The 25,766-nt window shown below is 39.1% G+C and overlaps 1 protein-coding gene across 11 annotated transcripts in view; it reads left to right on the top strand.

The window, feature by feature from the left end:
• AFF1 (ALF transcription elongation factor 1) overlaps positions 1-25,766 on the top strand; it is a 178,497-nt gene that overhangs the window by 54,237 nt on the left and 98,494 nt on the right. Inside the window, exon 1 of one of the 11 annotated variants that reach the window (XM_074323827.1) lies at positions 2,770-3,425. The exons of 8 other annotated variants lie outside the window; for them this stretch is intronic. In XM_074323827.1, the coding sequence (XP_074179928.1) occupies positions 3,409-3,425 (17 nt within the window). In that variant the 5' untranslated portion in view covers positions 2,770-3,408. Of the gene's footprint in view, positions 1-2,769; positions 3,426-20,197; positions 20,217-25,766 lie in introns of those variants that run through there. 2 more of the 11 variants (XM_019731264.2, XM_074323839.1) reach the window with 2 other exon arrangements.

Here is a 25,766-nt window from a genome sequence, read left to right as displayed (position 1 = left end):
CATTACAAACGATCTTGAGAGCCCAGGGAATCTCAGTTGTAATCCTGATCTGCTGTTGATTCCATATTTCCTTTTGTGTAAATATTTGCTGTATTCTTAATGCCAGGACAAATGACACAGTTCACAGAGGAAAAATACAATTTTAATATTAGTGATGTTAATTTCTAGCCTGTGGTAAGTGAAACATTTCTGAGTGAATGCTATTATGAAATATTGTTTCAGCTTACTTATATGTCTGGTATCAATTTATTTGAAGCATAAATGATCATAGCTCATATTTAGAACAGCAAGAGAAAAATGGGGGGAAATGGCACGCAAAAAATTCTTGGGAGTGGACCTTTGCCTGAATTTATACTTTGTTTCCTTGAGGGTTTATCACTCTACTATTGCCAAAGAATATATGTGTGCAACAGTATTTTATTGCCTGATAGAGAGATCGCTTAACAGTGAAAATATTAATAAATGCTTTCCAACAATGATCCTTAAAATCATTGAGAGATTATAAACCAATATTGAATCACAAAGCTCTTACCATTATTTTCTAAATAAGTATGCTCTAAGTAAGTGGTTCTCACATTATAAGCAGACAAATATTAGCTGGAGAATTTGTTGAAATGCATATCCCTGGGACCTCACCCCATAAGGATTTTGACTCAGCAGCTCTGGAGTCTATTTTTAACACATGCCCTAGGTGATTTGACCACATCTTGCCAAGGCTTATATACATGCTAAGAGGTTATGTGGGAATAGCTATAGTACAATAATATTACCTTTAATATAAGAGAAGCCATGATGATTATGGAGACGTGATGGAAACATTAGTAAATGACATTGATAATTTTGTGCCTCCAAATTTATTTTTCTTTTTAAATTATTTTTTTCCAAAATAGAAAAAAATAGTAAGAGGAGTGGCATTAATTTATACTTATGCAAATGTCTTTGCTGTCCAGCTTAGTAGAAGACAGCTAGCATCTCATATCTGTTTCTGTATTTAATCTGTTGCAATGGTGGTTTGGTTGAACTCTATAAAGAAGATCCAGCTTCATACATAAAAGGAAGGAGTATTTTAATACCTTTTTTGATATTATACCCAAACTCCATCACAAGTCATAGTTTCTTAAAGCTTAGTTGGAATGTAGAATCTGAAATCACATTATTGAGCCTTTTTTTTTTTTAACTTTGATACATTAAAATCCATTGATTTATCTTGCACTTTCAATGGATCTTTTTTACTCATGGGTGATTCAGAAAATATTGGTCACTACCTAACGCAGATCTTCTAAAATCACATTCATTACTGTCCTTATCTCATCAGAAAAGTCTTTAAGTTTGGGAAGCTGTCAAGCTCACAGTGGCAGTTGTAAAGTTCTCCAAAATGCTTGAAAGCTCAAATTTTATCATTGGCAATAAATACTGTCGGTTGTTTTCCTTGAAGAAACAGACACACTTTGTTCATTTTTGAGAAAATGACTGCCAAATACCCAAGTCAGAATAACCCACCACAGTTTGTCAATTGTTCTTTCAAGTAAAAATGGTAGTCCATGAAAAAACAGCTCGTGCAGCTTGCAATTCAATTCCACAAGTGTTTTTCTTCTAGACGCCCATTGTACTTCAGTCTGCAGCAGCAGAGGGCTTCATGTGTTCCCATTTTGTCATAAGGAACATCAAAATGACCTGTCCTCAAGGGTCAAGATTTAATCAAAGTAGTAATTCCGGCTGCTTGCTTCATTAAGGACTTTCGTTAAAGGAAACTGGCTTTTTAAAAAAAAATTATTGCTAATAGTGTGGTGAAGAAGAATGCGGTGACTACTACTACTAGTTCCACTTGCTGCGCTGTCTTGGTTAGTGCTAAGGCGCCAGCACTTGCCCCACAATTGCTTTTGCACCACAAAAGCAAATGTCAGCACAGTGAAAAAGACAAATACTGTCTTTGTGTTATTCTAAAAATAGTTTGACCCCTGGGAAAGTCTTGGGGACCCCCAGGAGTCCACTAATGCCACTTTGAGAACCAGGATAGAGATGCATTGGGCCTTCCTTCCACCCCCACCCCCCCAGCTTTGTGTTTTCTGTGCCAGACGTCAACATGTCTGTATTCCATGGCTTTTTAGCAGTGCAGTCTGGAGTATCTCTTTGTGAGATGGGCAACATTGTCACGATTCTAGATAGAGTGGGGAGTCCACAGGACGGGCATTCATTCAGTATTCATTTAAGAGTTTCCAGCTGCTACAGTGCGCTCCTTCCTGGCCCCCTGAAAGCTGAAGTATAACCTCCCTCTATTTCTACCCATCGAAAGTTTTATTCCTGCTTAGCTTTAGGCATAGTTGAAATTTAAATGCCTTTCCTTAGTAGGACGCGATATCGTTTGTATGTCGTCTGCTGCTTGCGATGCTGTTGATTTGTATTCTAATTTTTGAAAATTTTGTCAATCACTTCAAAAACCAAAATGGGTTAGTTTCCTTTGTGATCTGCATGTTGCCCCCTCAAAAAGGGAGGGCGTTTTGTAAATATTTGTCTCAGTGTAGAATGAAATCAAAACTGAAAGCGAACAAGTAAAAACAAGTGTGCTAACATTTCCTGACTGTAAGCATCGGAATGATCAAAAGTAGGGAAGGTGGTTTACTGTTGTGGTTTTATTCCTTAGTCAGTGCAGCCTCTTGGGGCACTGAATATTCAACAAATATTGATATTCAACAAATATTCAAATTGGAGGTGGAGTTCCGAGCGGCCGGGTACCGTGTGTTCCGGTGTTTCTACATTGTTGAAACCTGGCAAGAGAGCGCGAGCCAGGGAGCCCGCAGGCGGGGCTGGGCGCCTAACGTCCGAGCGGGGCTGCGTCCGCGATCCGGCCGGGCCCCCGCCCGCGCGGCGCAGCCTCGGCTCGGACCGGCGGAGCGCCGTGCCCATTTAAGGAGGCGGACCGTACCACCAGAACTTTCTTGACGGGGGAGGGGTATTCCGGCAAACTCGGACGACTTGAAGTGAGCCGAAAGGCGATTTCTTTTCGCTTGTGACGCTGGCCCGAGTTCTAGCGCTGCTGGGAGGGAGCTGTGCGCCGGGGTGGGCTTTGAACGTGGGCCCCTTTCGTGTCCCTTCTCCGAAATCGCCCTGCGAGATCTCACTCGCCCTGAAGTCGGACGCGATGTTCCCCCGCGCGGCCAAAGTGTAGTTCGCCTGCAGAGGCCCCAGTGCCCGGATGTCCATCAGGATTAGTGCGAGCCAATACGCTCGGAGCCCGAGGCTGCGCTGAGGACGCCCGGGCTCTGGAGCAGGTAGTCCCGCAACCTCGGGAAGTCGCGCTGGGGAGCCGTCCCCGCCCGGCCCCGGCAAATGGTGAGCGCGGCGCTGGCAGAAGGGCCGCGGGTGGAAGGCGCTCATGGACAGAAGACCCTGAGCTCTAGAAACTGAATTATGGCAGCCCAGTCAAGGTAAGCCGGGCACAGAGAAAAACTTTTAAAATATGTTAGTGGCTGGGGGCGTTGGAGGTTGCGGCGGGGCGGGGGGAGGGTTGGGGTGCTGCGAAGAAGACGGGCAGGAAGCAGCTTTGTCATTGCTTTCTCATCATTCCCGATGTGGTGGTTCATTATTGAACGTCAGATAAAAAACAGTTGGGAGGACGCACTAGACAGTTTCAACAGAGGAGAGCAGACGGATTGGGTTCAAGTTAGAATCACAGTGAAATTTCTTCTTTCAAAAATAATTGTTAACAGAAATTAAGTTGATTTCACTTGTCCGCCTTTGCCCAAATTTTCATTTAGTTTCTTTGTGCACCTCCTTTTGCTTCTCTAGGTTTTGTTTTGTTTTTTTTTTTTTTTGCTGGTGTCTTAAGCAGAATTTTATAAACCAGCTAATGTGAAACAAAATGTGCTCACCTTGGGGACGGTGGTTGAGAATTTGCCTGGTGATTGAGAATTTTACTGCTCAAATGTACGATTCCACATAAAACGGCACAGCTTGAATCTGCTGAGTAGGCAGAGACCGGGAACGCACGGGGTAGGTGAAGGGGAGACGATAATGAACTGCAGTTGGTGTCAGAGGGACGCTGTGGTCAGAACCTCCAGCTCGGGCTTTTCACGGTTTGTTACTTATTTTATAATGAGCGTTAAAGACTGGTGACAAGGCACTAGTGATTATTATAAAATTCAAACCGTTGTGTGATTTCATTTTCGTTGTGACAGCAGTTGGTGCTAAGAGAAACTTAGGGTACATGTATATGTATATCTATCTCTATATATATCTTTTATATATGGATATGTGTATCTACATATATCTTTTTCAACTTTTAGTTTTACTCAAAAGCAGTTTAGTGTCACATATTTAAAATAATACGAGGCCTCTTCAAATTGATATTTGTAGTATAGTGATTTGGGAATATCTTAGAAGGCTGACCACATTTCATTTCTGAAGATGCAGATGGATCACTGAGACAAATAGGTGCTTTGATGTTGAAGTTTGGGCTGGATAAGACTGCAATTTTTCACTAAGAGATAATAACTTTCTAGGAAGTAAAAGGACTATATACCGTGTTTCCCTGAAAATAAGAACTAGCTGGACCATCAGCTCTAATGCGTCTTTTGGAGCAAAAAATTAATATAAGACCTAGTATTATATTATACCCAGTCTTATAGTAAAATAATACTGGGTCTTATATTAATTTTTGCTCCAAAAGACACATTAGAGCTGATGGTCTGACTAGGTCTTATTTTTGGGGAAACATGGTAGAGTGCCGCGTATGCTACCTGCTTTGTATATTTAATCCTCTCAACTCAGTGGTTTAATCCCTGCCCCCATTTTCTTGATTGTTTTCAAAAAGGCGTTCTTAACTTGGAGCCAAGTAGTAACTTGGAGCCAAAACTTGGATGAGAAACAGAAGTTGAATCTTCATTTTTGCTAACCTTTACTGAAATTTAACTGCCAAAGGGGTCCATGGCGTAAAGCCTTAGATTAAGATACCTTGATCTCAGAAATTCAGTAAATATCTAACAGAGCTCAGTAATATAGAGCTGGGATTTGAGACCAGGTGTGAGTGATTTCGGTGCCTGAGCCCTTAAACTAATTAGGAATAAAATGATTTAATAGCTAAATTGGACACTGTTGTATGCCAGGCACAGTGACCTTAATTGGATTACTACTCTTCTCAGTCACTTAAGTAGGCAAGTAGTTTTATTTTCACTGTTAGGTTAGTTAAGGAAACTGAGGCCCAGCCAGCCTATTTCTTGCCTGGGGATACACAGGTAGAGCAGTGCCTGACTTGCGTGAGCTGCTCTGCAGAGCTTCCTTACTCCAGGCGGCCTCTTCAATGCTGAGGGGAGGTGTTAAAAGGAAGTTGCAAGGCCTCAGTATGAGTGTACAAAAAAGCAGTTTCTGCTAAGAGTGCTTTGTTTCAAGATGTAAATAATCGGAGTTATTAGTGTGCTAGTTCAGCTTGCCAGCCATTGAAATAGGAGGACTGTACATATTTCATGCTACCTGGCTTTCAGACATGCCCTTGAACTAGGAACAAAGCCACAAGGCCATGATATGTGTTGTTTTCTTAGCCTGCATAATGGGAGTATATCTCAGAAGTTGTAAATGTCCATTTTCTTCAGTTACATCTGGAATGTGGTCCAAGCTCACTTAGACATTATGCTTTGTGGGAGAGTAGGGTAACCTTTGAGATCCAAAGAGAGAATGAATATATGGAGCAGATTGCAGATATTTGTGGGTTTCCGGATAACCTCACAGCTGGGCCAAGTTGCCCTTGGTAGTCTGAAGTGAAACTGAGCCATCATCTATGATGTGTAACCTGGGGTGGTAAAATCGTGCTTAGGTGTCACACACAGTATCTGTGTGCTCTTGAAACAATTAATTTGGATTGTTGGACTCATTGGACCTAAAGAGTCATAGCTCAGGTTGTTCAAACCACCGTAGTTTCATTATGTACTGTTTAAATTTTATTTTTATTTTTTTATTTTTTTTGCTAGAGGAGGTGGGTGGGAACTTAGACGAAATGGAATTTTGTAGCGCTGATAATGAATACATGAGCTGACCATGGACATTTTATTATTTAGCATTGCTGTAAGGTAATAGTCTTGATTTGGTATTGATGGGTGGCGTATGACTAGTTTTTCATGTGAGGAGCCCAGGGAGTGCATTCTTTTTCTATAGTCAGTTCCTTAAGGCAAGATACTGTCTCCCGTTTGTAGCACCCCCTGCATAAGCTGGAAGTACTTTGAGTGAGGGAGGGACTCCCTAAGTACTTCTTGGCTTGTGAATTTTTTATAAATTGAGGTTGTATATTCCTCTTCCTCATTTTAAAACCTGAAAGTAGGAAATTGATTATTTTGTTTTGCTTTGTGGTTGAGTTCTTCTCTAGAAACGGAAGACATTTATTGAACGAGAGGTGAATTGCCCAAGTTTTAAGAATTAGAATTTGGGTCAATATTTTGAAAACACTGAACATTTGGTTTGAGTTATCAGAGTTACGAGGGAGGCAGTCACTTAGAAATGCAACATCAGTTAAAGCAGGAGTAAGCTGGCCTCAGCTCTCAGGGTAGCGTGTGCTGTCTTTGGAACCTGTAAGCACAACAGATACATTGACTACACTTCCTCCTGGGAATTATAACAAACTTGCTTTCTCTAATGTGAAATAGTTACAGAGTGTGGCTTTTGTTTCCAAATTCTGATCTAAAGGACATGGAGATTATACTTTTATACACGTCTACAACCTGGCATCGCCTTGTTTGCGAACCAGTAAGCCTATGACAGATGGATAGGGGTGGGCATGGAATCCCAACAATTTGTAGATCTATCCTTTTCTATGAGGATTAGCTTTATATTGAGGAGTGTGTTGATGGACAAAATTGAAAGGAGGGCTTTGTGTGGTTCCCCATCTCCGCTAACCCCCCACTGAAGCAATGCCTGAATTCTAGGAAGGAATACATACATACCTTCAACGACCATCAGGGATTAATCAGTTTTAAAATGCACCTTATGCTACCTAAGAATCGTTGGCCCACCCCTACCCTGGGGGGTGGGTGTGGGGTGGGGAGGGATGTATGGGTGGGAATTGGAGTTGAACTTGCTTCTTTAAGAGAATAGCATCTGGTGGCTGAGACCATCTTAAAAGAAAGTACTTTCAGGCAAACTGCAAAAGGAAATTAAGTTTAGTTAACTCTCCCACAGCGTTTTGGTTTGAATTTGACGAAAGTTAATGAAGTTATTTAAAAAAATAAAGTCAGATTGTTCCCAAGATTATGATGAAGCCGGTTTTTGGTGGCTCCCTTTGATTCTGGTGAGGGAAATTTTTCCACTGCAAAAAGCAATGCTCTGAAACTGGTACAGAACTAGTTTTGCTCCACCCTCTGCCCCCACCCCTGATTTATGAACTACTGATAGATACCTTGAGAGAAAACTCCTGAAAGCAAAGAAGCTATGAGTCAGTATGGGCAAACATCAAAGAAGAATGCTGTGATATTTTGGAAAGTGCAGCTCAAGGAAGTGATTTCAAAAGAGAAAGAATTTCTGCAGTATTTTGACTCAGTGAATGTCCACTTTTTCCCTTGTGACACCACTGTAAACAGTGTCCTTGACAGAAGAGAAACACTGACAGGTCTTTTAAATGACTTCCTTCTAGTTCATCCTGAGAGCCCAGCTGAGCTTCCTGACTCAGACTAGAGCTCCTTCCGCAGTGAAGACAGGGAAAGAGGATTGAGTCATGTTTTTCTTGTCAGCTGGGTTATGGGGATGTTCTTTGGCAAAATTAATACAAGTGCTCTCTTGAAAGACTTAAGGGATTCTATATTATACTATGAAAAGGTATTCAACTGCTGTATTTAAACAATTTAAATATCAAACATACTTAATCATGGATAAGAAAGAAATGTGTTTTCTCCTCCTGGTACTGTCTTTTATTTTGAGCATCCAAATCTGTGTATTACCCAATAGCTGTAAAATGGAGGCCTTAGAAAGTTGATTCGCTTCATTACTACTCTGAGGTACAGCATGTAACTTGGTTGCTTCTAAATATACAAACTTAGTTTTCTATTAGCAAATTGCTCCATTTCATTTGTTTTCCAAGATAGGCAAATAAGTCCCAAATCTCCTGTCCTTGAAAAAGGAAAGTCCTCTATGTGAGATGTAGTGAGAAAGGCCTGCAAGGAACAGTGTATTCTGCTTCTACCTTCGTACTGCTTGGAAATCTGGTCTGCACCTTTAGGACAAAGGTTTTTGGCCCAGAATTACAAACATAGCAAGCTTGGGTATCATAATCTCCATTGTGGTTCAGTTACATTTTATTGGTATAGGGTGGGTGCATATAGCTTTTACAACTTAAATGATTACCTCTCGCTTTTACTTACCTGAAACAAATTTGGGGCGGAGAGCTAAACTTTCAGTGTTTTGCCTCTGCTTCAGAGGGTTCTCAGTTCATTTTACTATGAATATAGTATGTATTCGTTTGATCAAATTAATAGAATGCACAATAATGTCTTGCTTGAATATAAATGTACCAGACGAATTTTAGTGTTAGATCTCAGGGGCAAAAGTAAGATTTATAACTTTTGGTGTTAGTGCCTTGGAGACCCAAATGTAAAAATTAACAGTAAAACCATCCGAGTGCTGACTTTGTGTCTTGGCGGTGATCAGTGTTGAGAAGCTTTCCCCATGTGCAAACTTTTCCTTTTTCCTATCTATCCACAGTGAGTTAAAGCTTAACCCGATGGCCACACAGCCAGCCCACTTAATATCCTGAAAGTCTTTTTCTCTGGTGAATGTCTCTTGTTTTCTTGTGTTGTTTTATTGGCTTTATTTTAAATTTAACCAGATTGAAATCCTCTCAGATTCTTAAGGCTATTACTCAAAGCAGTAATTTGATGTCAGATTTAATATATAAACAAGAAATCCCAGTAGTGAAATCTTGTCAAAAGGTACTGAAACAAAGAGGAAGGGGAAAATATATTGTATTTCTACTGACATCTAAATTGTCTTTATTTTGGTATTAGATGTTATATTTCCAAAGGACACCCACAGTTCGGCCATGTTCTAATAGTACCAAGAATTGTTCCCCCACAGTGGCTCACAGTAACGAGTGCTTGGAGATCTGTAGGCCGTTTCATCCTTTGTGTGGGGATGGGAAGAGCTAAGGAGGTGACTCTTGTCACTGGTTTACCTTTATTTTGCCCAAAAGGATCTTGCCTTTCTTTTCAGTTTTGCTTACTGCTAAACTGGCCACGTTCAACAAATAAAAGTAAAAATATTTTAGGGGCAATGTGGTCGTATTAAGTTCAAGGTTTTCAAAGTTGATTAGACATCAGAATCATCATGAGTGTGTATTAAACCATGCAGTCTGCTCCGCTCGCCGTCCCCCCACCACTCTGATTAGGCAGGGCCTGGGTGGGGCTGGGGTGGAGCCCTGTTGGCTCTGAAGCCAGAGGTCTGCCTGCCACACAGTGAAGTGGGATGTGTGTGACAGAGGTGTATGGCCTAGGATATGTATCGTGCAATGCAATTACATTTTGATTTTATATATACATATATATGTATAAAATATGTATATATATATATATATATGTACACACATATACAGACGCACCCATATACAACATGTTTTTTCCCCCCTCTATTAAAATAGTCATGAAGTTGGTAGAAAACAGATATCTCCCTCTATACATTTATGTACCTATTACAAATTATACTAGTTGAAATGTCCAGATGCACCTATATTTAAAAAATAAAGGAAAAGGAAGGTATCAAGAAGTAATGCCCAATGTTTAATCATGTAACACTTTCCCAAGAATTGTTTCTTCTCAAGGCTGTAGATATTTACCCTTTCCTATCCACTCTGGGCTCCGTCCCAAAACTACTAACTCACTCTGTACTGCACACACCCCAGTTTATCAGGTGGCAGTTGGTTTTGTTCCCAGGGAAAAGTTAAAACTGTGAATTGGTCATTTATAGCTAAACTTTCTGAAACTGAAATGAAAGGTTTTTTTTGTTTGTTTGTTTTAAACAAAAAACGTTGTCTAGGTGTAGTGTTGTTGAACAAATAATATTCAACAAAAATTTTTAAAGGGGACTCCTACTGGGAAGTAAATGTTAAAATTATAGCAGATGTCAGTTCCTGTAACAAAATTCAGGAAACACTTTCTGGTATGTGGGTGTTGTAACTTCAATTCTTGGAACTTTCCTTCAGGAAACTGTCCTGTCAAAACCAGAGCAATAGAAAAAATATGAAGCACAATTCACAAGCTGTGCTGAGCAGTGTAATTAAATTTTGATTTGGTGCATATGTTTTTGTGGTCGTGACAGAGCTGAGATTGTCACGTGACTTTCATCCTGGATAATGTGCATCTGGATAACTAGTTAAATCACTGCTTTAAAAATACAGGTGTATCTGATTTACTCTGGAGGTAGGTTTATGGAAAGGGGTGTAAAATTAACCAGCTCTCCTTGTTTTGTACAAAAGTATGAAACCTGCTTCCTACCCAGCTTTGCAGAAATTACTTAATTTTGTCTCACAACTCACAAATGAATATTTTACCTTAGATGTTTCTAAGTAAGATATCCTATCTGGTGATTTGGTAGCTCTTTGAGCCCACGATATTATAATTTCAAAAAAATTATTTAAAGGAAAACAACATCTCATTGAGTTAATATGCTGAGTTTTAAATAGTTTTTAAAATTCATTAAAAAGGGCTATTTATTAGTACAAAGTTCTGGAGAGTAACACAGAGCTAAAGCTCTCATTTTATGTTTTCTTTTTTTTTTTCCCCCTAGTTAACTTTGACCTTGCAATTACACTTTTAGGAATTATGTTTTTCTGTTACTGTTTTACAGTCTGTATATCTCTCTTTCACCCTCAGCCCCCTTTTAGACCATACTTGGGCTAACTCTCCACTTTAAAAAAGCTGTGCAAATACAAACTTTGTACCACATGGAAAAAATTAGGCAGCAACGTTTCCTAACATTAGCATAGTAAAAAAATGAAATGAAACCCAGTGTGTTACATTTGTTTCAAAATGAATTTCTGCCACCTGAAAATGTTGGAAAGTATAAGCAGACTAGTGTTGTCTGCTTGTCCTGTCACTTGGTTTTAGTGAAATTCAAAGTAAACCAACTAAAACTTAAGTTTTTGGTTTTCAATGGGACCTGTGCCCAGAAGACAAAAGGCCCTAGATTGGAAGTTTTAAAAGATTGAGTTTGATAACACTTCTCATTTTGCTGATAGTATTGATAGTGAGGGATTTTTGTTTTAACCCTCATGACAGGCCTATTACAAACAAACACTTTCATATAGTTCATATTTTAACAGTCATGTTTTTCTAAGGATAAGGTGCAAATCATTAGATTTACTTAACTGCAGAGTTTAATTTGTAAGCTTTTAAAAAATCATGACAGTTCTCATGATAAACCTAGAGAGAAACTTGTTTTTTGTCTGAGGGCACCTGTATTCTGTGGTGACACTTCTGAAGTATTGGTTTATCCATCATTTTAAAAGAGTGAAGTAGAAGCTTTTTTCCTGCTTGGTCTTGTGGTAGCTGGTAAATGACCCCGCCTCCTTTTTTGATATGGGTGAGGGGAGTAGTTAGTTTCAGTTCACTTACATTCACTGTCGCCCAGATCTTTTATCTCTTTTCATTTTATGCATGCCGTATTTTGCCATGTATAATGTGCTCCCGTGTATAATACGCACCCATATTTTTGGCCCAAACTTTCAGGGAAAAAGTCATTTTAATTTTTTAATTTATATTTTTATTTGTTAGGTACTTGTTTTTTGTAAAGAAATTTTAGTACTTATTTTTTTTTTTAACATATTATGGTACAAGAAATTTTATGTAGCAATTAATTACAAAACACAAGAACCGATACAAGGTACGAGAAAACTTATGTACCAGTAACAAATTTACGATATTTAGGCATCACAGAAGGCCCAGAACTCTTCGCTGACCGATGATCCTATTCCAGGGTATTATTTTGCATATGGATATTCTTATTGATTTCTAGAGTTGCACTTTTAACTCATAAGCATAAATAAAAGAATTAAAAACATTTATATAGATACGGAATTAGTACTACCCATGTATAATGTGCATCCTTATTTTCCCTCACAAATGTGGGCAAAAAAATGCGCATTATACGCGGCAAAATATGGTATTTCCTCCCAGCCCTCCCCTCCTCTCCCCCACAACTTTGAGGTATATTTTACCTATCATAAAAGTTGCCCATTTCACATGAACAATACAACAATTTTTAGTTAGTGATCCAACCATTGCCATAAATCAGTTTTAGAACATTTTGTCCCTCCCATTAAAGATCTCTCATGCCTATTTATAGGTAATCCCTGTTCCCAGCCCCGTGAAACCATGAATCTACTTTCTGTGTGTAAATTTGCCTTTTGTGAACACTTGACATATATGGATCTTGTGGTTTTTTGCATCTGGCTTTTTTCACTTGAGTAATTTCTTGAGGTTTATCTATGGCATAGCATGGGTCAATAGCGCTGTCTTTTTAATTGCTGAATAGTATTTCATTGTTTGGCTATGACAGACTGGTTGTTTCCAGTGAGGTGTTTTTTTGTGTTGTTTTTGTTGTTGTTTTTTGCAGGGTGGGGACGCTATTATGAATAACGCTGTGCAGTGAACATGCACGTCTTTGTGTGGACATGTTTCCTTTTTTGATTATTAGGAGATGTGATGTTTTACATTTATATACGACTTAAAAACACAACTCTCATAAATACTCCTTATAGTAGTTCTTAAATTGGTTGGGCTTTTTGGTGAAGAAATTTATATAAAAGGATGTTTAAAGAAAACCAAATTAAAATTTAAAGTATCATACATGCTAATTGTTTTAATTAGCAAACAAAATTCCCAACCCATAACTCACAAACCTCTCCTAGCAAAAATATTAAACTGAAATCCTTTATTTCATAACTGCTAAATGGCCCTAGAAATTGTTCAGTGTGCTTTTTAATAAAAACATTTAGGCCAAAATGAGCTGTTCTCATTCACTACAGCCTCACATGTAAAGATTCGTTATCTATGTGAAGCTCCTGGAAATTATCATTAAAACTTGGGTCTTGCCACGGGAAGGTGGGGGTCATGTGCCCTCAACTAGTGGTGTGCTCTAAACTTCAGAAAAATAGATCTATTTTATGAAGAAAATTATTTCATTGAATGTTGTTGAAATTATCTTCGGTGCTTGTGTGATGGTGGTGAAAGTGAATCATCTATTGAGCACTTTGCTGGCTCTGCTGCAAAAGCAGCTGCAAGGCCCTGGGTAGTAGTTGTCTCCTCTGTGCCTGCCTGTGTGAGCCTACCCGGTGTGCTTTGAGCTTTGGGGCCCCAGTGCATTACTGCTTGTCATTGGGTATTCAGTTCCCTACCTCAAGATTGTATCAGTAGGAATAGCTTTATGACTGTGGCCAAGTCACATGTATGCACAGTGCTTTTAATATTCTTTATCCTTGTCAGTTATTGCCGATGGCCTTCGTTGCTCACCAAGAGTCAGCCAGACACAGTGTGTGCAGGTTTCTAAGCTGGTTAAGAAATATGCAGTGTCTCCCTCCCCACAAGGAGAGGGGCTCATAGTTTGGTTGGGGAGACAGAAAATAAGCAAACAAACTGGCCAGTTAAACAACTACAACCTGTGCTAAGTATTGTGGCAAAACAAAACAAAACAAAACACCATAAATGGGGAGCTGGAGCAGAGAATAGTGGAGTGTGGGGAACTTGGTCTCAGGTGGGCCATGAGGACATCTGAGGAAGTTGACCTGAGATGGAGAAAAAGCAAGTCATGTCATGTTAGAATTAATTGTCCTTTCAGAATATACATGGAAATGATGTGATGATCATGGGAAGGATGACATTTTTAAACAAGCCAAATATGGTTTTAGGAAATAACCATCATGTGTCAGTTTCTCAAAATATAGTTAACTGATTTTGTGGATTAGTTCTAAAACTTTTTTTTTTTTTTTTTTAATTTTAATGAAGGCAAAATGAGTTCCATAACAGTGTAACTTAAACTTTTAAAATAGAGACTATACTTTCCAAAAGTTAGCCTTAACTGGTACATAACTATAAATAAGTTACATGTATGGAAAAGAAACATGAGAGAACATTTTTCTTAGTTTGGAAGCCATCAAGTAAGGGATGTGATAGAATCAGACACAATCCAGCTCTGTGGGTACAGTCATAAGGAAGTGAAGATGTAGACAGTAAGGAGGATATTTAACCTGGTTATTAAATACAAAGGTTAATCTACAAAGAACCTGTTTCTACATGTGAAAGACCTTTATGGGAAGTGGAGTGAAAGATGGCTTCCATCTCTGCCAAAACCAGGTCTTGAAGAAATCGTTTATGTATGTTAGGTTTAACCAAAGCAAGCCCAGAGTGTGCTTTTCATTGGGGATAATTAAACATGAAAACACAGTAGAAGAAGGTGGTATTCTTTTGGTATATTTAGAAATAGAAAATACATACTCTTCTACCTTGGATATTTTAGGAAGTAGCAGATGGTTTAAGTACCTTTTTCTCAAGGGGTTCTGTGGCTTCTTGAAAAAAAACACGTGATCACAACAAACTATTACTACAGGAACTAAAAGTTCCTATCTTCTCATGCATCACAGCTATAGTTGATTATATACAGTTGCTTCAAGGACCTGCATTCATTATTACCTCATCTCTTTGTACCTCTGTTTTACAGTTATTTTCAAATAAATGTATCTGTTGTAGACCTTTTGTGACAGAATATATGATAATTTTCATGGTTGTATTGTAAACGTGTAAAAGAAAGTATATTCTTTATTTTTAGGGTACAGATTTAAATGTGTTTGTATGTTAGACGTTTCTTACATTATTTCTATATTATTACTTTTGTCCATTTGTGTTGTGTACAGAGAGGTGAATAAAAGTCTTATACAATTAATAAGTTCCTATTTCTTCTAGTATCTTCTGGAGTTTTTGCTATGTGAATGTTGATGCAATGCCTTTATGCATAGATGTTCATAATTGTTATGTCTTCATTTTAATATCCCCTGAAGGTATTAGTTTATTATGTATTGTGTCAGAAGGTGTTTTTGAGTATTGGTGATTTTATTTTTTTTAAAGAAAAGATACATCTTTAAATTTTTTATCCACATGGTTTTATTTTGGTTTAGGGAGTGCGGGGGAGGGTCCCAGAACTAGCCTCTCTTCCTCCAAATCAGCTGTTTTTCTGTTCTCTGTATTCAAGAGCCATCATCAAACTCAATCACTGTACCTTTATAACATGTTTTAATAAGTGACAGAGCTAACTCCCTTCTTTGCTCTTTGTACTTTTAGAATTTTCATGGATATTTTCTCATGTCTATTTTTCAAGATCAACTTGAGTATTTTGTCAGAAAAAAAGGGTGGCGTTTTAATAGGATGACTTCCTAACAAACTTTAAAACCTCATCCTGTTTTTCAGAAGTGTAAAAGTTTCAAACAGGATTACTGTGTTCTTTGTAGATTTTCATGGAATGGAAAACAGTAAGTTAGAGTGCCAGGGACTCCTGAATCACTAGCCAGACACCACTTATTTATCTTGGAGACATTTGGGAGATCGTGTTTACCTCAGTTTCTCCAGAATGAAGTGAAAGTGTGCATTTGCTCTCGTCATAGATCAATATATTATTAATATAACTCTCTAAGAGTGAAATCATTTATGTAGGTGATTTACATCTGACTTTAGGCAGAGAGAACATTTTGCAGTCTGTATTTCTGTGGATAGTATCTCACTTTCTAGGAGACTTTTTCCTCATTCACTATTTCTTGACCATAATAGATATAATTTAGGCTCTTTAAAATCTTTTTGTAGGTCAGTAAAATAAAAGCAACAATATATTAAAGTTAATGTAATTAAAATGAAAGAACTATTTTCATTAATCTCAAGTTTGACCATTTTCTTTTTGTTCCTTTTCAGATTTTTCTTTACACATTAAATATTTTCACATAGTTGAATCATTCTTTGTATATGTTTGATAAGTGATTGAGTCAACGTACAGGGGAAACCAGGTCAGGATTACTTTAGGCTGTTGTGATTTTTGAGATTGTCATTCTGTTTTAAATTTGAAGAGGAACAGATAAGACTTTCAGATCTTTTATGTTTAGAAATGCCATGGTAAGAATACATTTTTAAAAGCCAAAATCAGCCCAGTTAATATTGACTAATCGGGGTGGTATTTTATGCATTGTGCTAGGAGCCATGTTATGGTCTCTTCATGATGCTGGTTATAATTTTATAAAGTATACTAAACACCCTATTTATGAGCTTCACACACTCATTTATTTACAAGACTGTCATAGTTGAAGGGGAGCTAGTGCAGCCTAATAATTGAAGACCCCTAAGATTTTTTCCTTTTCTTTTCACACGTGGAGGTGTTTGGATTCTCACGCAGAATCCAAACATCGTCTCAGTAGGACAAGTTGGAATCATACGTGCAGACTGAAATTATTATTTTTAACTATGCTTTTGAATACTAGTTTAAAATTAGCTGGTGAGAAGTTGCATCTGTTTTTTGTTTGTTTTTGCTATCAGTCATTTAAAAACTGAGAAGGAAATAAACAGATTTTTGGCAATTGTCTTTAACTTTGTAAGTTTAATTTATGTCTGTTTAAATTATCAGGAATAGAAAGTTCAGACACTTATGTTTTTATAGAATTACTTAAATTGTGCCTATGCTTTAGGACAGCATGAGTCACTGAAATTATTCATTTATTGATGGAAAACATTTCTGATTTAATTCTAAAATGATATTTTCACTATATTTTCATAGTTGAGCTGGGTAAGAGTGTGTGGTTATTTCAGTTGGTGTTGGGAATTTTTTTTTTAAAAAAAAGCATAAATGGTTTCCTATATACTAACTGCTTTTCTTCAAAAAAAAAAAAAAGGGTTTTAGAGCACAGAAAATATTTTGCGGAAGCAGCAATGAAAAGCATGTGATGAAGATTAGAACCCAGAATGTCTCTTCACTAATGGTGCCAAACTGTCAAACATTTGAAACAATAATGAAAAACAGTGCAATTGATGAAACAAAGCATACAAACCATGCTTGAATAAGATGATTTATCCTACACTTAGGTGTTTTTGTTGTTTTTTGTTTTGTTTTGTTTTTTGGTGGGAGGGAAGAGAGATATAAGGGATTTTTAGGTTTAATAGGAGGAAAGGGTAGAAAAAATGAATTTTGGGGGGAGTGTTTCTATTAGTAAACGTGGGCACTTTGAAGAACAGGCTTTATGTATAATTTGGATATGATAACTGTCATGTGTTGATCACTCTGTTATGTTCTGAGCCTTGAGCCAAGGACTTTGCATATTAAATATTACTGAATCTATAAGGCAGAGACTAATCACTCCCGTTTTACAGGTGAAGAGACTGAGGCTCAAGGAGATTAATTGACTGAACAAGGTTACACAGTCAGCAAGTGACTGCTGACATCACAGCCTCTGCTAATCTACTTCAGACTTTCATGTAAATGTCCTATTTGTTCTTCTTGTACTTATCCATATGGCCAATGCTCTTTGGTTTACTGATGGAGCGAGGGAAGGATGGAGAAAATGGAACATGATTGTGTGTTTATGTCTGTCTGTCTTTGAACTGAACCGTGACTGTGAAACAGGAAAAGGGAGTGAGAGTAGGGAAACATGGTATATGTGAAATTCCTCTCAGGGTGAGAAAGGTGCAGGAGAAATGTGAGGTCCGTATTTCCTAATGCCCAGCCTTGGGAAGTGCCTTTTCCTCACAACTCTAACTGCCTATAATACCTGGGGAATTAGGTGATGCAGCTACTTGAAGTTGTGGAGTATTTGTAACTCAGGGAACTCCTGTATTCTTTGGAAAGGAAGATAGATGTGGGTGGAACCTTCCTGGATAAACCTTCAGGATGCCACTTCCTTATGAGAAACTCGTTTGGGAATGAAACAGACATCCTTCTCCGTCATCTTTTTTAGTATGAAATGCACACACCCTTTGCCTCTGTTGCAGGACAACACGCTTTCATGCCATTTTTGGATCCTCCTGTCTTCTGCTGTTCTCTTACCCTGTTCCATATGCGGTTAGCTCTGGGGACCATTGTACTGTGTGTAGTATTGAATTATCGTACTTTCTCCTTGGGGAGGAGATGGGTGGGAGGAGCATAGAAAGCATGTGGGGGGGGGGGTGTGGAAACCAAGGCCTGTGCTGTGCTGCTTTGCCCAGCACTTGGACCCCCACTGAATATGTTTACTAATAGTCACAGTTGTTGAGTACGTACCTTGTGCTAGGCTCTGGGCTAAACACTATGTATGCGTTAGTTAATTTAATCTTAACTATAGTCCTAAACCTTTGGTCCAATTAGCTCCATTTTAGAGAACAGGGACCTAGAGCTTAGAGAGTTTGTGACTTACCCTGTTGGCTGTATAGCTAGTAGTGACAGTCTCGGAGGTGCCTGGCACAGATGTGGCTTAGGAAAGGTTTCAACCTGTTCCATGGTGATGGCTGCTGTCTGAGTAGATAAGTAACAGTGACTTGGGACATATTTCTCATTCTCTGCAGCAGTGGTTCTTAGCATGGGGGGTGGGGCGGGTATTTGACTACCACCTCACCCCTGGGGATATTTGACAGTGGCTAGAAACCTATTTGATTGTCACAGCTGGGAGGAGGCTGTGCTACCATCATCTGAGAAGCCAAGGATCCTGCTAAACAACCCACAATGCACACGGCAGCCCTCATTACAAAGAATTCTTCTGCTCAAAATGTCTCAGTGCCATGGCTGAGAACTCCTGCCCTACAGGTTCCCCTAGTTCATAGGTGTGGGGCTGTTGGTGCCTTAGAGAGCATCTGTGCATTGTAGTCAGACTCCAGCGCAATCATTGCTGGCCCCAGGTGATAGTTATTTAGCCTGTTGAGGACACAATGTGCGCAAGACACTGCTGGGTATGGTGCATTACACAGCCCTGTGGAAAAGAGAAGTGGTCAGACTCCTCTTAGAAGTTAAGAAAATGGAAAAAAGCACTTTATGAGTGTAGAGGTGAAGAAAGGATTTGTTGAAGCAGAGGGGACATAGGATCGGCAAAGGTTTGGATGGATACAAACTGAATTTGGAAAGTGTAAAACCCCAGAGGAATAGATGAAGAGCTATATGGAATAGATGTAGGGCTGGAGGTGCATCTGGGGGACATTTTCAGACTTCTCCTTTCCTACACTCTAGAGTGCTCTCTGTTTACCATGCACTTTAACAGTCATTAACTTACTTAATCCTTACCTTCATCTTAGGGAATTGGTCCTATTATTTATCACCACCCCTTCTTAATGGCTGGTGTAATTGAGACTCAATGACTTGGTTAAATGACTCGCTCAAAGGATCACTACTGGGGAGTAGCAGAGCCCAGGTTTGACCTTTCACTAACTCCAGAGGCCGTGCTCTTGACCGGCTTACTCTGGTGGTAACCCAGAATGTTCTGTCCTGTTGTGTGTGGTTCAGCCTCCTGTCTACCTTTCTCAAACTTAACAGAGCCATAGTAGGAGACTGACAAACAACAGTCCCCATTTGGGGACCTTGAGTGGCCATCCGGTTGCTCTGTTGCAGGAGGTGATAGAGTGATAAGAGGTGAGGAGGACCCATGAGCGGAGAACTGAGGTGAGCCTTCTAAAGGAGCAAGGAAAGAATTCTGAGTTGACGAGGGGCCTCGGCATATCTGGCAGGGAAGAGGTTGATGACAGCAACATTTTGAACTAGCTCAAAGGACAAAACATGTAGAGAAGGAGATTGGTAGGTATAAGGTAACCACCTATTGTATTGGATTTACTTGTGTGAAACACATTTCTAAAATCTGGGCCTTTTGTATCTGAGATATCAGGTGCAACTCGAACTAGGAAAATCAGACTTATAGAGCCAGGCCTGCCTTAAAGCCCGAAGCTTTCTGGCTTGGTAATTTTGAAGGGAAGGACTTGCAGGAAAAACACTTTGAAATATGAAGAAGGAAATGTGATTCTCGTAGTTCCTTTATAGGCACTAAGTCAGTACATGAAGAAATAGGACAAGAATCAGAGAAGATTATTTTTCTAAAACCTCACAAACAACCTAGTTCTCAAATAGGACAAAACAAGGATTTTTTTTTTTTTTTAAAAAGATGAAGATTGGAGGACGGAGGAGGGAAAGGTGAATTAAGCCTTCATGGTGGCTGCTAAGGAGATTGCTCTGACAACTTTCCAGATGGGAGCCTGAAACTTATTCCTGTAAATGTATGTATGTATCTACTAGATCACTTGTAGTTTCTCAGCAGAGCAAAAAGCAGAAAGAAGCCAAAGCAAGAATTTGAAGGAGTGAGGTAAGGTTTTGGTTGGTGTGCACGCACAGATAACACTCCTGCAGCAGGCACGCGTATGCCCAAGCTGCTTCAGTCCTGCCAACTGCAGATGGAATCGTGTGGTTCACAAGTTCAGGGCCGCTGTTTCGTCTCTTTCCTTCCAAAGGTCCACTGTACCGATTGATAGGGGGATGAGTGCTTCCAAGTGAAGCCTTGCTGATAAAACTTCATGTTTAACCAGCAGTCTCCAGATGTGTCTGATGGAAAGATGGGGCAGCCCCTGGCGTCTGGCTGCCTTTCAGATCCTGCCCTATTTACTAGTTTATGCTCGTGGTTATTTTTCCTAACGTTGTATTATGAGCATTCTCAAACATGTACAAAAGTTGAAGGAATTTCACAGTAAAAAGCTTTATTTCCAGATTATACTATTAACACTTTCTTATACTTGCGTTACCATGTATCCATTCATCTCTCCATTGCTGTATTTATCCACTAACCAGCTTTTATGCTTTCTTTGTAAGTTGCAGTTGTCAGTGTACTTTCCCCACTTCACCTTGTATGTCATTAAAGTTAAGTATTTACAGGTGTTTTTTTTAATGTTGCCATAAAATTTATGTGCCACAAAATGCACAGATCTTAAGTGTATTGGTACTTTTTGACAGTGCATACATCCAAACCCCTATTAAGATATAGCAGTAATCTTAGGGTTATTTTTTGGCATGTGTACGGGATGTGTAAGATGATTAGAAGATAAGTAAGTATGCACATTCCTATTTTGCTTTTCCTCTTTTCAAGGTGTCATTTCTATTTTTAAAAATTTGTGAGATGAGTTGTGTGCTTGATAATATCTCCCTTTTGTAGATTATTTAGGTAATTTTTTGAGGTCTCAGACCAAAACCTTTGAATTAAGGTACATTTTGCTTTACCCAAGTTGTCTCTTGCTAAGAATTCTCCTGGATTCCTTTATGGAGGTTTCCGGGGTTTTTGACCCTCCTAAGGTAGTATTGAATATTGTTTTTAAAAAATGACTTTTTTTGTGACTGTTAGTAACTAAAATTTCGTCTGTGTCTATGACCAGGGATATGGTGACTGCTTTCTTTAAAACAAGCAAAGCCTTCTTTACAGAGTACTTTGAACACTTGAGTCTGACCCCAAAATCAGTAAAGATAAGAACTTTTTTGGAATCAGCTCTTCCTTCAGTAAAGACACTTTGTGGGGAGTAGAGACCCCTGTCTATTCTTGAAGACCTCCCTATTTTTGGGTAACAGTCAAATGCATATGACAGAGTGTAACTAAACCACCCCCTGCTACTTTGAGAGTGATGTATTAGAGGAATGCTAGGAGAATTAGGTTATGCTGTGGAAGGTGGGGAGGCGGGGTCTCTTCTAAAAGCTGATGTCCGTTGTCCTGCATGGGTGGGCCCAGGGCTCTCAGAGCCTCCCTTCCTCGGCCAGGATGAGAGAAGTCGGGGGGGGGGGGGGGGGGGGTGATGGAAAGTCTTCCCAAGTAACCTGGCATGGGACTATAGATAACCAGGGGTCCCAGGCTAAGTGGGAAGTGGTAATTTGTCAATCAAATTATCTGATTGCACGTTATCTGTTTATTTCTAGTCTGAGGTCCTGCATCTTTTGGTAGTCTAATGTAAATGTTCCAGCCATTTCTCCACCATTTTAATGTAAGGGAGTAGTTGAGTCTGTGATTGGACCAGAGTTGTAAGGGAAACTGAAGGCAAAGTGTAGGGGTAGCAGTCTTAATTTGTGAGAGATCCCCTAGGAGCTTTTAAATCCTAAGGAATAAGACATAAATATGTGTAATAGGCTCCCTCTACCTCCATTTGAGGATCTTGGTTTAATTTCATCAAGACTGTCAATCTGTTTCATCACTGTCAAGCTGACAGATGTCCTTGTATTTAAATAAAGGTATTCAAATCTAGTGGTGCAGTCTCCCACCAGACTTCTAAAGAACCAGGATATTTGAGGAACAGCAAGTTCTGACCTTTAAGAGCAGCCACTGGTTTAATTCTTGATACTTTCCAAAAACCACACCCGCCTGCTGGAGTAGATATCTCAGGGAAATTGGAGGGACTTACTGTGCCTTGGGAGTTTTTAATCGCGGAGCTTCTCTTAATGATTTCTAATGCTCTGCCTTCTCCCTCATATCCTGTTCTTTTCCATTTATTTATTCTTAAAATTATAAAAGTTTGTAGTGTGAAGGCCATTATTTCACTGAAGATGCAGCTGGAACCAGTGACTGGAAGAGTTTTTAATGCCTCGTACATCTCCCCAACTTCCACCAAACACTCTTTGTACAACTTTGAAGCTGTTGACCAGGCAAGGTATTGGAGATGGGGAAGTCGGGTCCTAGAGATATTAGATAGCATCATACAGAGAGTGGCACTAGAACCTGAAGGCTGCCAGCTTGGCACGCTTTTCACCACACCCTCCATTATGCTATCTGTTGGAATAAGAGAGTAGGGCCTTAAAATTAGATAATCATAGATACGGAATTTTTTTTTTTTTTTTTTAATCATCTACCCTCGAGTCAGGAAAGCTGATAAGAGAGGTATTGGGTGTTACTAAAAGGCTGGTATAGTCCAGCAGAAATTATTTCAGTAGTCTACATATCACTTCTTTAAAATGAAACACTTCAAAATAAACTTTAAAATTCATCCTATTTTTCTTAATAATTTAGGGTCTACTCCAGGGGTTGACAGAGCTTTTCCGTAACGGACCAGGTGGTAAATATTTCAGGCTTCGCTGCCCACGCAGTCTTTGTTGCAACTACTGAACTTTGCAATTATTCAACTTTGCTGTCCTAGGACCAAAGCAGCTGCAGATAGTGTATAAACAAATGGGCAGGGCTGTGCTCCAATAAATCTTTATTTACAAAAACAGGCAGTTGGGCTATAGTTTGCCAATCCCTGGTCTGCTCCATCTTTTTGTTTTTGCTTTCTTTAACATACATTTTTAGGTTGAAATTTATGTATTGATCAATGTTAGATAGAAAAGAATTCCCTCTTTGTCATGGGTAGCTTATTCTCCTCTAACTAATGTTTCTCACCAGTCTGACATTTCTGGGGCTAAGCATGTCTGGGAATGAAGGAGCAGTTTGGAGTGGGGATGTTCAACTAAATGTTCCTTTTAAATTAACTACTGAACTTTTTTTAATGCTGGGATTTTGACTGCTCATTCAGCAAATGATACAAGAAGGCCTTGAAAATAGTGTAAAATCATTTGGATGAGGAAGTCAGGCCACACCTTGCACAGCAAGAATCTGTATTGAGTACGCGGGTGCTCTGTGGGCAACAAGACCGCTCTGGGGGGTAACCAGGAGGAAAGGGCGTGGGAGAGGGATCCGTTGTGCTTTTGTGCTTATCTGAGGCCACAGTTAAGTCCCTTTGCATTCTAAACTTTGACATCCCCACTGTGTTCATTTTCTAAACTTGACAGTGTTCCGTGTGCAGATAATTTGAGATCATTGTTTCAGGCCCGGGAAAGTCCACAGCCCATTATCAGGGCCTTGCTGCCCTGAAAGATCATTGAGTCCCTTAGACCAGCCGGGTGGAGTTGATGGCTGCAAAAGGCTGTCACCCCCACCAATGATCGGGGGTTTCTTTGGAGATATTTGGATTTGGAGAATGAGGTAAATAAAATGGGTGCAAACACCCCATGGGGAATGATCACTCCTGCATGACTTAAAAGCTTTCTCAGCAGGGGTATGCGGGCTCCTTTCTCTCTTCCAAACTTGTGCGCATCCTTCAAGCTCAGGTGTCACCGCTCTTAATTAAATCATCCCAGGCTCCCCCGTTGGTGTTTTTCTCCTCTGATTCTTTAGCACTTGGAGCCAACCTCTACAGTCACTCTTAGCGGTCCCCGCTTGTGTATTTCTCCCACTAGATTGTGGAATCTCCTTGGGTCTAGCACATAGGAGGGAGTCAGTGTTTACTGGAAACAAATAGATTTTCTGTTTTCATTCTGTGAGGCTTAAGGTCTTGCATTGGACTACTGTAAACCATAGATAAGATCATTTGTGCTTTTAAATAACTTAAAGTGGCGTACATAGTATTGAAAATGCATTTCTGTTTGAAGAAAATATTTTACAATGAAAGGCCCTGCTTGATATAAATTATGAGTGCATTTGGTAATTTGGAATGTTTCTTACTGTTTTCTTACAATGGATATATTAGCTTCTGCTTTCCAAAGAGAGCTAAAAATAAAAATTTGAAAGCATTATAAAGACAATATCTAAAAATCCCGAAGTGTGTTTTTCTTTTTTAATTAATTAAACTCTCAGATTCTAATTGTTAGCATTGGAGGGACACTTTATTAAGTTTGATAAATACCCTTTGTTAATATGCAAGTGACTGCCTGTTGGCCGTGATGGGGAAAAGATGATATACTCTGCATATAAATGTTCATGGTTGGGCCAAAATCCATCCCAAAGAATCTTGACAAGCTTTGTATGGCTCATAACACTGCTTAGCAGAGGTCAAAATGAAGGAAGACTCCTCCAGAAAAACAATGACTTACTGTTTAGCGTTTAGGAGATGCCAGTTATAGCGGGTGGTAGGAGGTGAGCTGGGGTTAAGATGAAAATGAGAATATTTAGAAACATGTAATTGTTGCTTGTTGCCATATAAAATACCCATACATGTTTCCAGTTTTCTCCTATAATAATCTCCCTGTTCTTCCTACTTGAAATGTCTGTGGAATGAAATGGTAATAGAATAATGAGACTGCCTCTACTTTTTATAGCATTAAACTTTCTGTGAAAACAAGTGTGACATACGCAGTTAACCCAAAGGAGAGGTAACTAAGTCAAGATGAAAAGAAAAAAATGCCAGTGATTCTGTAAAAAACACTGTTATATGAACACTTTATTCTTAACATTTTTGTTGTGTTTTGTATAATATGGAAATAAGGTTAGATATCTTTGTGTTTTTATGTCCATGTGTTTGTTAGAGCCTGAGAAAAACTTTGTTGTAGAAAGTTGCTCTTAGTGTGTGTGTCCACGGCAGCCTGTTTTTCACTAGCCTTAAAATACAGCTGTGCTTCCTACGACTACAGTTTGTGTGTTTGGGGAGTGGAGGATCCTTGAATTTGGTTTTGGATATATTCTCCCATAATGGAATGGGCTTCATTAAATGGATAGAGGAAGAGCTCTACACTATTTTGTTGTTCAGTACCTGAAAAAGGTGTTGATGGGTCTCTACTCATTTCAAGAGTAAATGTTTCTTAATATTTTCATCTTTAGAGAAATAAATTGCATCTTGCCAGTTTCCCTGTTATCCTGTTATTCCCCACTGTTCTTATCAATACACAGACATTGCTTTTCCTTTCATTTTCCAAGTGTAAGCCTTTTCCTGTTGCTTTTTGCTGTAGGGTAGCAAGTCTAAATGCTGAGCATTTGTTCTGGCTGAAGCTGTACTTGGTACATTGGCCCAGTTTCAAAAGGTTCTTCTTATCGTATATGGTGCAATTGGTTC

Source organism: Rhinolophus sinicus, linkage group LG02, assembly GCF_036562045.2.
Source record: "Rhinolophus sinicus isolate RSC01 linkage group LG02, ASM3656204v1, whole genome shotgun sequence".
In the NCBI taxonomy this organism is placed as follows: Eukaryota; Metazoa; Chordata; class Mammalia; order Chiroptera; family Rhinolophidae; genus Rhinolophus; species Rhinolophus sinicus.
The sequence above is the reverse complement of the archived record's forward strand: the minus strand, read 5'-3'. Positions and strand labels throughout refer to the sequence as shown.